The 12,918-nt window shown below is 35.7% G+C and overlaps 1 protein-coding gene across 3 annotated transcripts in view; it reads right to left on the reverse strand.

The window, feature by feature from the left end:
* The window catches only part of ARHGAP12 (Rho GTPase activating protein 12), a gene marked incomplete at both ends in the record, with an annotated part of 61,719 nt that overhangs the window by 12,793 nt on the left and 36,008 nt on the right, over nt 1-12,918 (reverse strand). The window contains 4 exons of one of the 3 annotated variants that reach the window (XM_079538458.1): nt 3,951-4,032; nt 5,249-5,310; nt 7,424-7,498; nt 10,530-10,655. In XM_079538458.1, coding sequence (XP_079394584.1) covers nt 3,951-4,032; nt 5,249-5,310; nt 7,424-7,498; nt 10,530-10,655 — 345 coding nt within the window. Of the gene's footprint in view, nt 1-3,950; nt 4,033-5,248; nt 5,311-7,408; nt 7,499-10,529; nt 10,656-12,918 lie in introns of all 3 variants that reach the window. The other 2 variants (XM_079538457.1, XM_079538459.1) reach the window with 2 other exon arrangements.

A 12,918-nucleotide genomic window follows, 5' to 3' on the forward strand; every position in this document is an offset into this window, starting at 1 on the left:
GAAATAGTGCCAAGGGACAGATACTTCTGAACTTCTGTTACCAGTCCCAAAGAACTTACAGCTTGAACAAGAAGAAGAAAAAACACCAAGACATTCTATTTTACCATAGCAGAATTAGAGAGCTTTTCTGAAATCTACTAAAAGTATTTACATTTCAAACATTCCTCATTATTATCAGCTGAGCCCTGTATACACAGCTGTGCAATACTGATGAACTACAGCAATGTACATACAGCACTCTTGTACGCTGTAAGGAGTGGTATGGCACTGTAAACAGAGCTTGCCCACATGAACTGTGAAGAGCACTTATTTCCTTGATCTTTCAGTGGGAAGTTTACTCACTTCTGGTTTACCACCAGCACACCTGACACTGAAGAAATGCAGCTATTACATAAGGTTGACAAACAAATCCTTCTAGCAATTACTATTTGCTGCTGCTGCTTTTCTTTTTGAAGCCCCATCACTAATATCCATCAGTAGCTATTACATCTCCTTCACAACAAAAGAGAAAAGCTTTCAACATACTGAAAGAATTGAAAGAGAGATGAGTGAAATCCACTATTTCCCTTACAGAAAACAGCATTTTAAACAATATAATAATGCATAAAAATTATGTGGCTTCCACACACAAAGGTTCATTGGACAGAAATAAAAAGAGCTGCATCATTTTTAGCACAAGTTTAATTGAAAAAGCCTTGTTACTGCCTCCTGACAAAAAATAATAATAATAGAGCCACAGTAATCAAAAAGTGCCACGTTTTCAAGGATCTTAACGGAATCCAAAATATTTAGCACTCTCTCCACTCTTCAGAGAGCATAGGAGAGATACCAATGTAGTTACAGTGACCACCAGATTACAGTCCTCAAAAAGTGATACATTGCTTTTAATGTTATATAAGATGTGTATATACACACATACACACACACACACACACACACACACACACACTTCTTTACTGTGAAAGCTTTAGTTTGATTCTGGTTAAATTGATAATCAGCACTAAAACACTAAAAACTGCTTATATAGCCAGTCAATCCTCTCTTTCCTTCTAACAAGAATCTTAACTATTTTCTTCTTTTCCACCATGAAACTATCACATTAGCTACCAACACTTTTTCAGTTTCCAATAAAGAGTATATCCAAGCTTGGCAGCTACCCTTCAACATATGACTAATACAGATGCTTAAATTATACATAAGGAGTTCTACAAATTTATATCAGCTTTATGTATGTAGCATATAGCCAGAATGCCATGGAGCTCTTTTTTTTTTTTTTTTTTTTTTGATGCATAACATTTTTATTTCAGTCATAGCTGACATTAACCAATATCATGAACATTGATGTATCAAAGGCACCACAGGAGCCTTAAAAACAGTCTGAATTAGTTCTGTTAGAAAGAATTAGACATAGTACCTGTTAAAAAGAAACAAAACGTGACCACATCATGCTGTTTATTAGTTAAGACGCTGGTGGTTCAAACGTTAGGCAAATCTGGGATTAGAATTCAGGCGCTGATGATAATAGTTGATCTTTGTTCCATTAAAACAACTACAGCATTATTACAATACACTTTTGTTAATTTTTATCTTTAAAAAAAAACAAAACACTTTGAAAAATAGCAAACAGGATACATAAGGTGTTATCTGAAGTGATAAAACTGAACTTTTGGAATGTTTAAATTTACTTTCAAGATTAGTGGCAAATGGCCTTAGAGCGACAAGAGGCATGCAACAAGAACACATACACTGAGAGCTGAAACTTGGGCAGAGTTTACATAGGTGACAGCAGGTCGACGACTGAGAGCATTTTTCCAAGAAGAAAGCAGCGAGAGCAAGAGCTCAGGGATTGAGAGCCCTTGGCAAAATGACTTGACGAGAAAAGGAAGAAAAGTGATGAAGTCACAAAACAATGCACAAAAAAATGATATGGTTACATCAATTATTAGACACAGCTAAAAAATCATCTTCTGCTAGATGAAGAAGCAAAGAGGAAATTATTCTCTCATGTCACACAGACTTGACTTTACTCAATTAAAACACTGATAAAGATCAAAGTTTCTGACAAGAGAGGTGCAATTTTTAATGTCCCCCCAAACAATCTTGTGCACAAAGATCAAAAAGAGCATGTGCTGAGTAAGCCAAATGCAAACATGCACACAGTTGATGCTCTCCCTTGACATTCTCAATTTAATTATAAATATGAATAGTACCAACAGAATAAAGTTCTGCATACTGTCAGTATTTAACTGTTTGATGCAGAAATACTCTTACTATATATATATTAGTGATCACAATACTTTCGCTGCACTTAAATTATCAAAAGAATTGGTAACTTCTTTTTTCCACTAAAGGACTATTTGAAAGCTGTAACACAGCTAACACTGGTCTCCCCAGCCAAGCAGAGTATTATTATTATTATATTACACAACTATTATCACTATATTACACGACTATTATTATTATTATTTTTTTAAGCAGATCATTCAGTCTGGCATACATTTATTCATTTATAACTGTATCATACAATCAGGAACAGTGATATAATAAACATAGTTAAAATTAGTATGCTGCATATTTTTGTTTTGCTTTTTCTCAATCAATTGTTAAATTTGGATTAAGAGCATTAAAAATTTTTTAGAATAAAAAAATAATAGTACTCTTTGAGACCACATATCAAACCAAATATCAAACCTCATCCTGAATGGCTGGGAATTTTCCAGTTCATGAAGTAGGATGATGAAAATGGACTTGACTGAACAATAGACAGTGACTAAAGGGTATGAAAGAAGACAAGACCAAGTTTTAAAGCTTTCCAAATCCTAACACTTCCTGCTTTGGAACTCACCTTTTAAGATTCTCTAATATTTCTTCAATATATTTTGTCAGTGAAGATAATGTATGAAAAAGTAGTTCACAGATTTTTTTGATTTTTTTTTATATTATTTCTCTCACTTGCAAATAATACTAACTATATTTACCCAGCATCCCAACATTTGCAGGTGGGAAGGTCAGCAACTTTCAGGTGTACATGCTTCTGTTCATTTTTCTGCGCTTGACCCTCTGACGTGCATCATACCCTCTTCCTCTTCCCACACTCAGTATGGGCAGATCTCCTTAAGTTACAAAGTCCACTTTCTACAACAAACAGTGCAGTTCAACTTATCTCATGCTTCTAATCCTTATTATTTTTTCCTTCCCTACTGTTTTCCACCTGTTTGACCACCTTGTCCAACTTCACCATTTCCATTCCCTGCTACTCCCAGTGGTTTTTTTTCAAGCAAGTTTTATCCACTTTTGTGCAACCACCCCTTCTGCAGCAACAAAATGGCAAAAAAAAACCAAACTCAGAGCTTTGGAAAAGAACAGTCAGTATCAATTCGCTGCCCAAAAAACTGTAGCAGCAGAAAGTGAGCCAAGCAGAAAAATCAGCAAAGCACAGCAGCATAGCTTACATCAGTAAGAAGAAATTTTGTTGGGCAAGATGCAATTTTGTTGTTATCAGTGTGACAACATCCTGGAATAACTTTGTATGACCTCCCCTTAGCTATTATAAGAGATCTACATTTATTTTTAATATCAGACTTCCAAAGTAAGTAAGAAAGCCACAGGTAACGAACCATTCTTATATTGACTCATGTAGGAATGTAGCAGGATTATAGCCAATTTAACTACAATGTTATTAAAGTAGAAATGATATCAATATTGAAGAATCATTGTCATTGTCTCCAGTGAGAAATTTTTCTTTCAAAATAGATGCAAATACTTATCACACATTGTATGGTTATAAAATAAAAGTTCAAAGTTATCACTAAACAGTAAGACAATTTATTTTTTTTTTTAAATTGTGCATACATCTTGGTATTTAAGACCAATAAACAACAGGGCTGTAATTTGTTGTGCTTTATGATATCAACACTTAAAAGAAGGTGAGGCCTTGTTGCAGAGCTTACCCAGCCAGTTCCACTTCCTTGGGTTTTAGTGAACAGCAGTGATGAACCTTGTAATACCGCCCAGGATGACATCCAATTCTTTCTGTAAATATTTGTAAACAAAACATAATAAATTGACTTTAAAAGCAGATACTAAAGCTGTGTGTCACTGCTGCCCAGCTGACTTGCATGTTAATATACTTAACCATATATATTGTCATCAGTGCCATCAGTAAGTCTTAATTGCTTGCATATTTGCAGAAGTGAACATATGTTAATTGTCCCAGCCTGACCATCAAAATCTAAATCAAACAAACCTAATTAGTAGTGGGAGCAGCTCACCAGAAGGAATGCCATATAATTATAATTTCAAAAGGGCTAATCTGGAATGCTCAGCCTACTGTGTACTAAGGAGATTATGCCAAAGCACTTCATAATTCTGAAATTGACTGATCACATCTTATTGGGATGTACGTGCCCCACTTTTATGCAGTAAGCTCATTAACACCAGCAACAAAATATTTGTTACACATCCAAAAAAATACAGGAAAGGAACAAATCAGTTCTTTAGCTGTCTGACAATTTTTGTGCCTAAATATCTGCCCAGAGGTTAAAAATAAAATAAAATAGAAAGCTTTACAAGCTCTAACAATCCATTCCCACTGTCTAAACATTAATTATTATTGAACAGCTCTCAAAGTGACAGGAGGGTCACATTGCAGTATTCTGGTAAAGCAGCCCAATAATCCAGATCAGTGATTCCAAACAGATTTGCCCTAAGTGATGAGGGTATACCGCACCAGCAGCAGCTTGTATGAGCCACCATCTACCTCTTCCTACTGGGCTCTTAGAAGCAGCTCTGGGGAACCAAGATGGAGATCAGACCTGCTGCCCACCTGGCCCTGGACCAGGTCAGAGGGTCTCTGGAAAAAATCAGTTGTGTGCTAGCAATTTAATCCTTAAAAAAGAAATAATGCTTCATGTTTCAGAAATTTGGGAATGTTGATATAGACACATACAATAGTAGACCTAAGAAAATCCCTTTCAAAAAATTACAGGTAAAAAAGTAAACCTAAATTAAATCTGAGGAAAATCCACATTTAGACACTATTTGGTACTGACTCTGCAAACACTGGAATTAGGTTAGACAGTATTAGCTGGTTTTACATTAGGATTTATAACGCAGGTCCCCACCCCGAAGCAAAAAAAGGAAACTACAAATGAGGCCATTCATCACATACAGGTAGAGTAGCATTGATAAATATGGAATCTCTTGCCCGCTCGTATGTACACGTACTTCTAAAAGTAGAAGGACCTACCGAACTTTCTTCCCATTTTCTGTAAGTTTTGTCACATTCAATAATCCATACTTCTCTTGACCCTGCAAGATGGAATAAGACAAATTAAAAAGAAAATTTGCTTTTACTGCCATCACATCACTGAATTCAATCCCCTCGAACTATCAGTATCTGGCAATAAGCCATCTTTGCCAGTGTTGTAACTTCAAGAAACTGCTGTAAGTATATTTAAACAAGCAGCATCAGTAAAATCAAGATTTTTCATGAGAAAATATTCCAGTATACTAGTTACCACTAAGAAGGTATAATGCTTTCCTTCTACAGGGCCTCGGTTCTTTAAAAGAAAAAAAAAAAAAAAAAACTTAAAACTTTTGTGGTACAACACAGCAGAAATTTTAAGCAAGGATATATTGATTTGTATAATAGTAATTTTGTGTTTGTGTCTGCCACTAAAAAAAGGAGATATCTGACAAACAACCTAAATTCTTCAACAGAATTCTTCCAACTCAAGTTAACTGTATATTTTAAATAAATCATTCCTGAACTGCATAAAAATACTAATAAATTAGTTTTCAAACAGATGAGCAAAACATTCCATGTCCTATTTTTTCCTAGCCCCAAGAGAAAGATTAGGATTTTAAGCTACTTAATTATACACTGTGGATGAAAATCATTTAATTTGTGTGCCACTGTACAACTTTGGAGATCAAGCAGTGAAAAGCAAAAAAAGAATAACAATGAACTAGAAGGGTATGTTTAAGTTACAAAGGAGTGAATATTTCTAGTTTCTGTGCAAGAATAAGAAAAATAAGGCATATTTTTAAAAAATAGCACAGGATAAAAAGGAAATAGTCAATTTGCACTATTCTATTGCACTACTGCACTATTGAGACGTAATTTATTAGTTGAAATAATCAATTAGGGAAAAGATCTAAATTAGCTTTATCATAACAAAAACATCCTCAATTTTAGATCCACTGAAAATACAAGATATTTAGAGGAGAATGTTAGAGAGAACATCTCAAATTTAAGCAGACCACGGAATAATCACAGAATACAGAATAGAAGAGGAAAACTCGACTCTGACACCGTCTTTATCAGAGACACAGAGCTGTATTTCATGAATCTTACAGATTTTTATTTGCGTGTTTTATGTGGTTTGCATTAAACACAAGAGATGTGTTTTCAAAGATAGCATTTATCTGGTGATTCATGCTGTTCTGGTCCATTAGTAATTGCTCGTCTTAATCTAATATCTCTACTGAGCCAGAGGGCCTTCCCAAGCCAGTGAAAATATATATTATTTTCCAAAAATAGGACCTCACTGCCTGGGTAACCCATGCTCACTTTCTCCAATATTCTGCGGTATTAAAAAATTGCACAGGGAACCGTTATGAATGTTCCAAAAAAGAAAAAAAAAACCTACTTGGAAAGCATATCATCATGCCTTACTTAACAGCAACACTAGAGGGTACTAAGGAGAAAATTATGGTAATATTTAACTGGGGGGAAGAGAAGTCTAAATAACAAAACACAAAAATACAACTTTTTTTTGTAATATTAAGTTCCAGAGACAGCTAAAGAGAGCAGACTTCTTTTCTCCTATTGTTTAAAAGCAGTAGCAAGTTCTGCTACAAAATCTAACATCTCAAGATCAAACAAGTGTTCACATTTAAAACTTCAACTGAGGCAAAAAAAAAAATCTGTTTAGCATTCATAACAAGTCTTTAGCAAGTTGAAGTTTTCTTCCCGTTATTCTATGAAAGCAAAAAGACAAGGCTTATTTATATAAGGCTCTCAAGATTACTACAAGTTTTCAACAGGTGAAAACACAAGTGAAAAATGAAGGCATCACATCATATGAGCTATTAGTGACCGATGACAGTGATAAACACAGTGGATACAGAAAGTTTATTTCTGCTTGTAACTACCAGGTTGCTAGGTATGAAGTCATGACTTGGAGGAAAAAGTCAATCCTACATAATTTGACACAACTAAGCTACACATCCACCACTCTCACAAAGCTGTTTTTAAGTCAAATATTCTTTTTTTTTGAAAGCCCAGTTGGATGCAATACACTCTTTGTATAGTGTCATTAGTTCTATCCCATTCTTTTCTCCCAATAACAAGCAATTTTCTAATCACAAATAGCACATTTCCACAACATCTACTTATTTAAACAATTTCCATACTGACTGTGGCTTGATGCTTCGGTGAAGAAGGAGAGGACTCATTTTCAGGAAAACTGGCCTTAGAAGAGCTTGATGATTCCTATAGAATTTAAATAATTAGTATAAATTATTCTTTCTCACAATTTTTTTTTAATTAAAAAATAAAACCTTTTTCACCCCTAAAGGCACACTTTCCAATTTCCCCCCCGCTCTCACAAAAATAGGTTGTTCTGAGCATTCATGATATTCTGAAATACTTGTATTATAAACCTGCTTAACTAAACAGTGTTCTTACAATACTTACGGCCCAATCAAACCAGATTATTAAGCATGTACCCATTTGAAAAAAAAAAAAGTTAATACATACTTTATCAGCTTAAAGCAAAGCTTTCATCCATATTAAGGAGCAGATTTCTTTGTATGACTGCAATCACATTATGAAGCACGTTTGAAATACAAACAAATTACAAGGCACCACGTGGAAAACGAAATTTGAAGAACAGCCTATGCTTCTGTGCAGACAATAAATTTAAGACCAGCATAAAAAATAGCTGTACATACAGAAAAGTTTATACCAGCTCTATTAATTTCTGCGAGTCCTGGCAGTTGATTTCCTTATAGTAAATGACCAAAACTTTCTAGAGATTCACACTGTTCTTCTAAACTAGACATTGATGATGGAGCAAAAGAAAATGTCTGAAAACCAGAAAAAATGCTGGAACCAAAAAGGCACATGAGTTTCCTCTGAAGTACTGACCCCATAAAAATCTGGTAAGAATTTCAAACAGAAGAAAAACAGCATTTGGTCTCTGTTACTTCTCATGCATTTCTCCCCCACCTCCCCAGATGGTTGGTGAAACCACCCATCTGAAAACCAGTTGCTGTTTTCATATTTATTTCACTCCATAGTTCTCACCACTAAGCAGCTCTGGAAGAAGACAACTAATACACATGGTCATTAACTAATCCTTTATCACAGACTGCCTCTAAGCAACACATGTAACAACGTGTCTACCACTGATAACAACACGGATGCATCGATGCACTAAACAAATGAACGGCCTCCCTGTCCTTCCACAAAACACTCATGGTACATTTTTAATTTTCTTGAAGCATGAGCATTGTGCTTTACATTAAGTTACATACAGAAACCTTATCAGTAACAAATGCATGATGACTGCTTATTTTAAAGCTGTTAGAATTAACTAAGCTACTGACTTAAGACTTCACAGATGCGGCTTATACACAATTTCTCCTGGTTACTACACTAGACATTTGTACAGTTGCACATTTGTTTCACTGGGCTTAAGGTCTTGGTACTAGACTATTGGGTCTTTGAAGTAAGCAGCTCCACCTAATCGATGCTTTACATGAGCATCTTCATTTGACACTGAGCTACATAGAAGCCAGCGCAAAGCAAATTTAAATCCTGTAAAAAAAAAATCTTCCTTTAAAAGTATGGCCAAATTTTTTACTTTATTGCCAACAGAAGTGTTTATACTGTGAAATGTAAACTTTACATGAAGCTAGAGGACTCCCTCCAGCTTTGATTTTGCACAACTCCATCTGGCCATTCAAACACAGGTGACAACACATTTGATACATAAAGATGCTTAAGAGGAACAGGAAGGATGAAGAAGGGCAAAGAAACCTTGGAATTGCTAAAGCTAAACTGATGCATCTAGATGCAGAGTGCGCCATTGTCAGCCAAGCACGATCCCTGGGTCCTCTGCACTACATATGACATTCCAAACTGACAGCTTCAACACTTAAAATCAAATTCAATAAATTCTATTCTGAAGAACTAAGTCAACTCATGGTAACTCACTTGCTTCCTTTTCCACAACACTCCATTCCAACACAAACTACTGGGATATTCCAGAAGTAACATGTCAGGCACGTAACATTCTGAGCAGTAGATCCATTTTCATTACTACTACTGTGTTTTGTCCACTTGTCTTTGACACGGGCATGTGTAATTGCACACTTACTGGTCATTCTCCATACTCCCAGAAATACACTGATGTCATTTCACTTCTCCATGTATTTTTACAGAACAGAAGTTTACAAGCCAGTTTGTTGGCATCTTATTGTCAGTAGCCTATGCTAACACTTCAGCATTAAGATGCATTTCTGTTTCCATGAATCTCGGGTCAGACTGCTGTGAAGTTCCAAAAATCAGCAAGCCATTCGTTACCCTTACAACACCAATTTCAGTTCCTCTCTGCTTACATGAGCTCTCCACATGCACTGGCAGAATGGCACAGTGCAAGTAGAAATGGCTATGATAGAAATCAGACAAAAAAGACACAGGCAGAGGAATAACAACGGAGAGGCTCTGTCCCCATGCTGGCTCAAACATCTATTAGTTGACAGCCCCCAACAGATTACCAAGAACATGCCACAGAGAATGAACAGAAAACAGCTTCTGTTATTACTGACTCAGCTCTGTCCTGACTAAACTCCCAGCTCAGCTCCGGACGCGAAATAAAACCAAGCATTTTAGCACTTTCAGTACTGTGCTCTGCCCTTAAACAACATTACAGCCCTGCTGTAATCAAGCACAACTTCTCTTTGCATATTACAGAGGAGATCAGCAGAACTGTCATTATAGGGATTAGCTCACTACATAACACCACTATTTGTATCTCTAATTTAGAATTTTTGGTTTAGTAAGCAAAAGTTTTATTTCAACCCTATGAATACTTCAGCTACTCATCTGCCATGTTTAAAGGGAATTCTTGCTTAGCGTCTCCTACAACTAGAATATTCAGGCATGAAATATCAATATACCTTACATGGGAACCTTGCCCACATTCACAATTCTTGAATTTAAAACCTTTCCAAAGCCTGAGCTGAATTACAGGAAATTCCCAATTATAAGTAAAATGACTATAAACATCAAACTCTGAATTAACATGAGTTATTTCAAGGCTAACAAGAATAAGGCCGCCACTGACAAAGAAACAACAGCAAAATTATCAAGCAGTCCTTGGATTCTCTGAATGTTATCAAACAGTGATGCAAAACATAAAACGAGATTTCAGGAATTCATACATGGCAGTTTCTTTTCAATACTTCACAAATCGAAAACAGTTCACATTGCAGCATGCTGTTTAACTTGCTCCTACCTTATCGTTGGTGTCCAACACAATTGTGCTGTGTCTCCATTTTGTTAAAACTATCGGTTCTTGTAGCCTCCTGTCCAGACTCCTACTCTTTATTATATCTCTTTGCTGCTGTGGTGAAGCATTATACTAAAGAAAAGAAAAATCAAACTATAAGTAGGCTCTAATTCACACAAAAAAGGCCTGCATCTTCACAGTACAAACTTTCAGATTCCTGATTTCATCCAGGTGTGTGAAAATAGCCTTTTCTAAATTTAGCTCTTAGTTTTCAGAACCATCCTGTCTACTGTAGTCCTCTCGACAGATAGATGTTTGATTTCCTGGACAAAAGCTTTCTGCAAGCAACTGCCATATCAAGAACTAGTATGGCATTAGAATAAACATATGATTTAAACATTCAAGTCTTCATATTGCACTGACAGTAAAAAACACCTGTCGTGACATAAGACAAGGATAACCCTGCTATTCTACAATAAGCCATGCAGATTAAGAGTGTTTAACTGAATATGATTCTATTTGGCCCCAAGGGTTCCTATGCTTAAGAGAGTAGATACCAAGAAGTGAGGTGAGGACTTCCTTTTTCAGAAATACCTACATCAACTATTGCTAAGGGAACTTGTTATTGTGCAACACATCTAAGTGCAGAAAACAAGTATTTAGCAGGAAATAATTTTAAGACTTGGCAGAGCATTAAGAGCAAGGGAGACACAAGTTCTATGTTCTGATAAACTCAACAGCATTCAGGGATGAACAGGTTGAGAAAATATAAAGGCCATGAGAAAGATCCAGCATTTAACTTCCATTCGGCTTCACAACATACATATAAGTAGCAGAGCCATTTAAAATCATCACATTATAAAGAACTATAAAAATATTTCAAGCAAACTTTCACATTGAAAGAACAAACAAGAAAAGACAAAAGATTTGTTTGCTTTTTACAGTCAGTAACAATCTCATTCTCTCTATTCAGCGTTAGAAGACTGAAACCTATACACAGAAACAGAAGGAAATAAGCGTGACACATAATGGACTAGAATTCAAATGTAGCACAGGAAAGTCAAATACTCATTTTACTGAAAAAAGGCAAAAACTATCCTTGACATGACACTGAATTCTACAGTTTTGCTACCAATTTACTCAGAGCCTCCAATTGCTCCAATTGCTACCAATAAACTCAGAGCCTCAGGTCTTCAAAGATGATAACACATACTGACAAAGTACAGTGAAACTAAAGCTCAGTAACATAAATTCCAAATTCAAGATAAATAAGAATTAAGTTAAAGTTAGTGCTAAAATAACTACTACTACCACCATGGCAGAGACCAAGATAGAAGCTCTGTATTTTAAAAGGAATGGAGTTCATGTTCCAATAAGTCAACAGATACTAAGAAGCATTTAAATTATTTCAACATGCAGTGAAGTGTTAAAGTACTCCCAGTTGAATAAATGTTGCAGTGCGGTGAAGAAAATTCAGTACATCATGTACAAACAGAGGTGTGCTGGTTGGCACCGTAGAGATTCGCATTTGAGACTGCACTGACTTCATATTGGTTTCAGCACATTTACATTCATACGTCAACTGCTACCTTACAGTGAGGTTGAGGTTGAAGTAACTTTTAGTTTGTTCCTGTGTTAAATCAAAGACGAACCACCATTCATGCTGCAAGAAATCTAATGGCAGCTTACTTTCTTGTAATACAAATATCCATCCAGACACTCCTACCAAGCAAACTGTGACAGCAGTCTAAGCAATATACAGCAAAACTACTGACATTACAACTAAAACCTAAGCAAGTTTCAACTATACTATGCCTAAACAGCAGAAGACTGCTACAGTGTTCCTCACAACAGTTCAAATATGTTTTCGCTATGAAGTGAACTGTTTATTTTACATATACACACACGTATATATACTTCAGTGACATTAATGAATATTAGTTATGGAAACCTTCCACGCACTTTCCATTTGAGTATTTTGAAGAACTCAAGCTGTAACCACAAAGACTTTAAAGTATCTTGAATTAAAATCTACCTTAAGAGCTAGAATATAGTCACAGTCTATTTACAGGTGATCTATACTTAAAAGGTGCCTTTGATACCATCATGAACCACTGGGAGTCTGTTTACCAGCAGGTAACTCCATCCCAAAGGAAGAAGGGCCTGTAAGGCAAGGCTGACTCTCCAGTTTTACAAAATATACTGCACAAGAAAGCAACAATATATAGAACTAACAGCTAACGTTTCAGGAACACTGCGCTGTGCATCTTAGCAGCTTCAGTACTTTGTGCTGGTGATACAAGCAGTGTTAATAAACTGACAAAGTCCTTAAAAAGAACATTTGACATCTCTCTCACATTTTCTCACAACATAAGTGTCAAGTAAACTATTTTCA

This window comes from Tetrao urogallus (genome assembly GCF_951394365.1).
Source record: "Tetrao urogallus genome assembly, chromosome: 7".
In the NCBI taxonomy this organism is placed as follows: Eukaryota; Metazoa; Chordata; class Aves; order Galliformes; family Phasianidae; genus Tetrao; species Tetrao urogallus.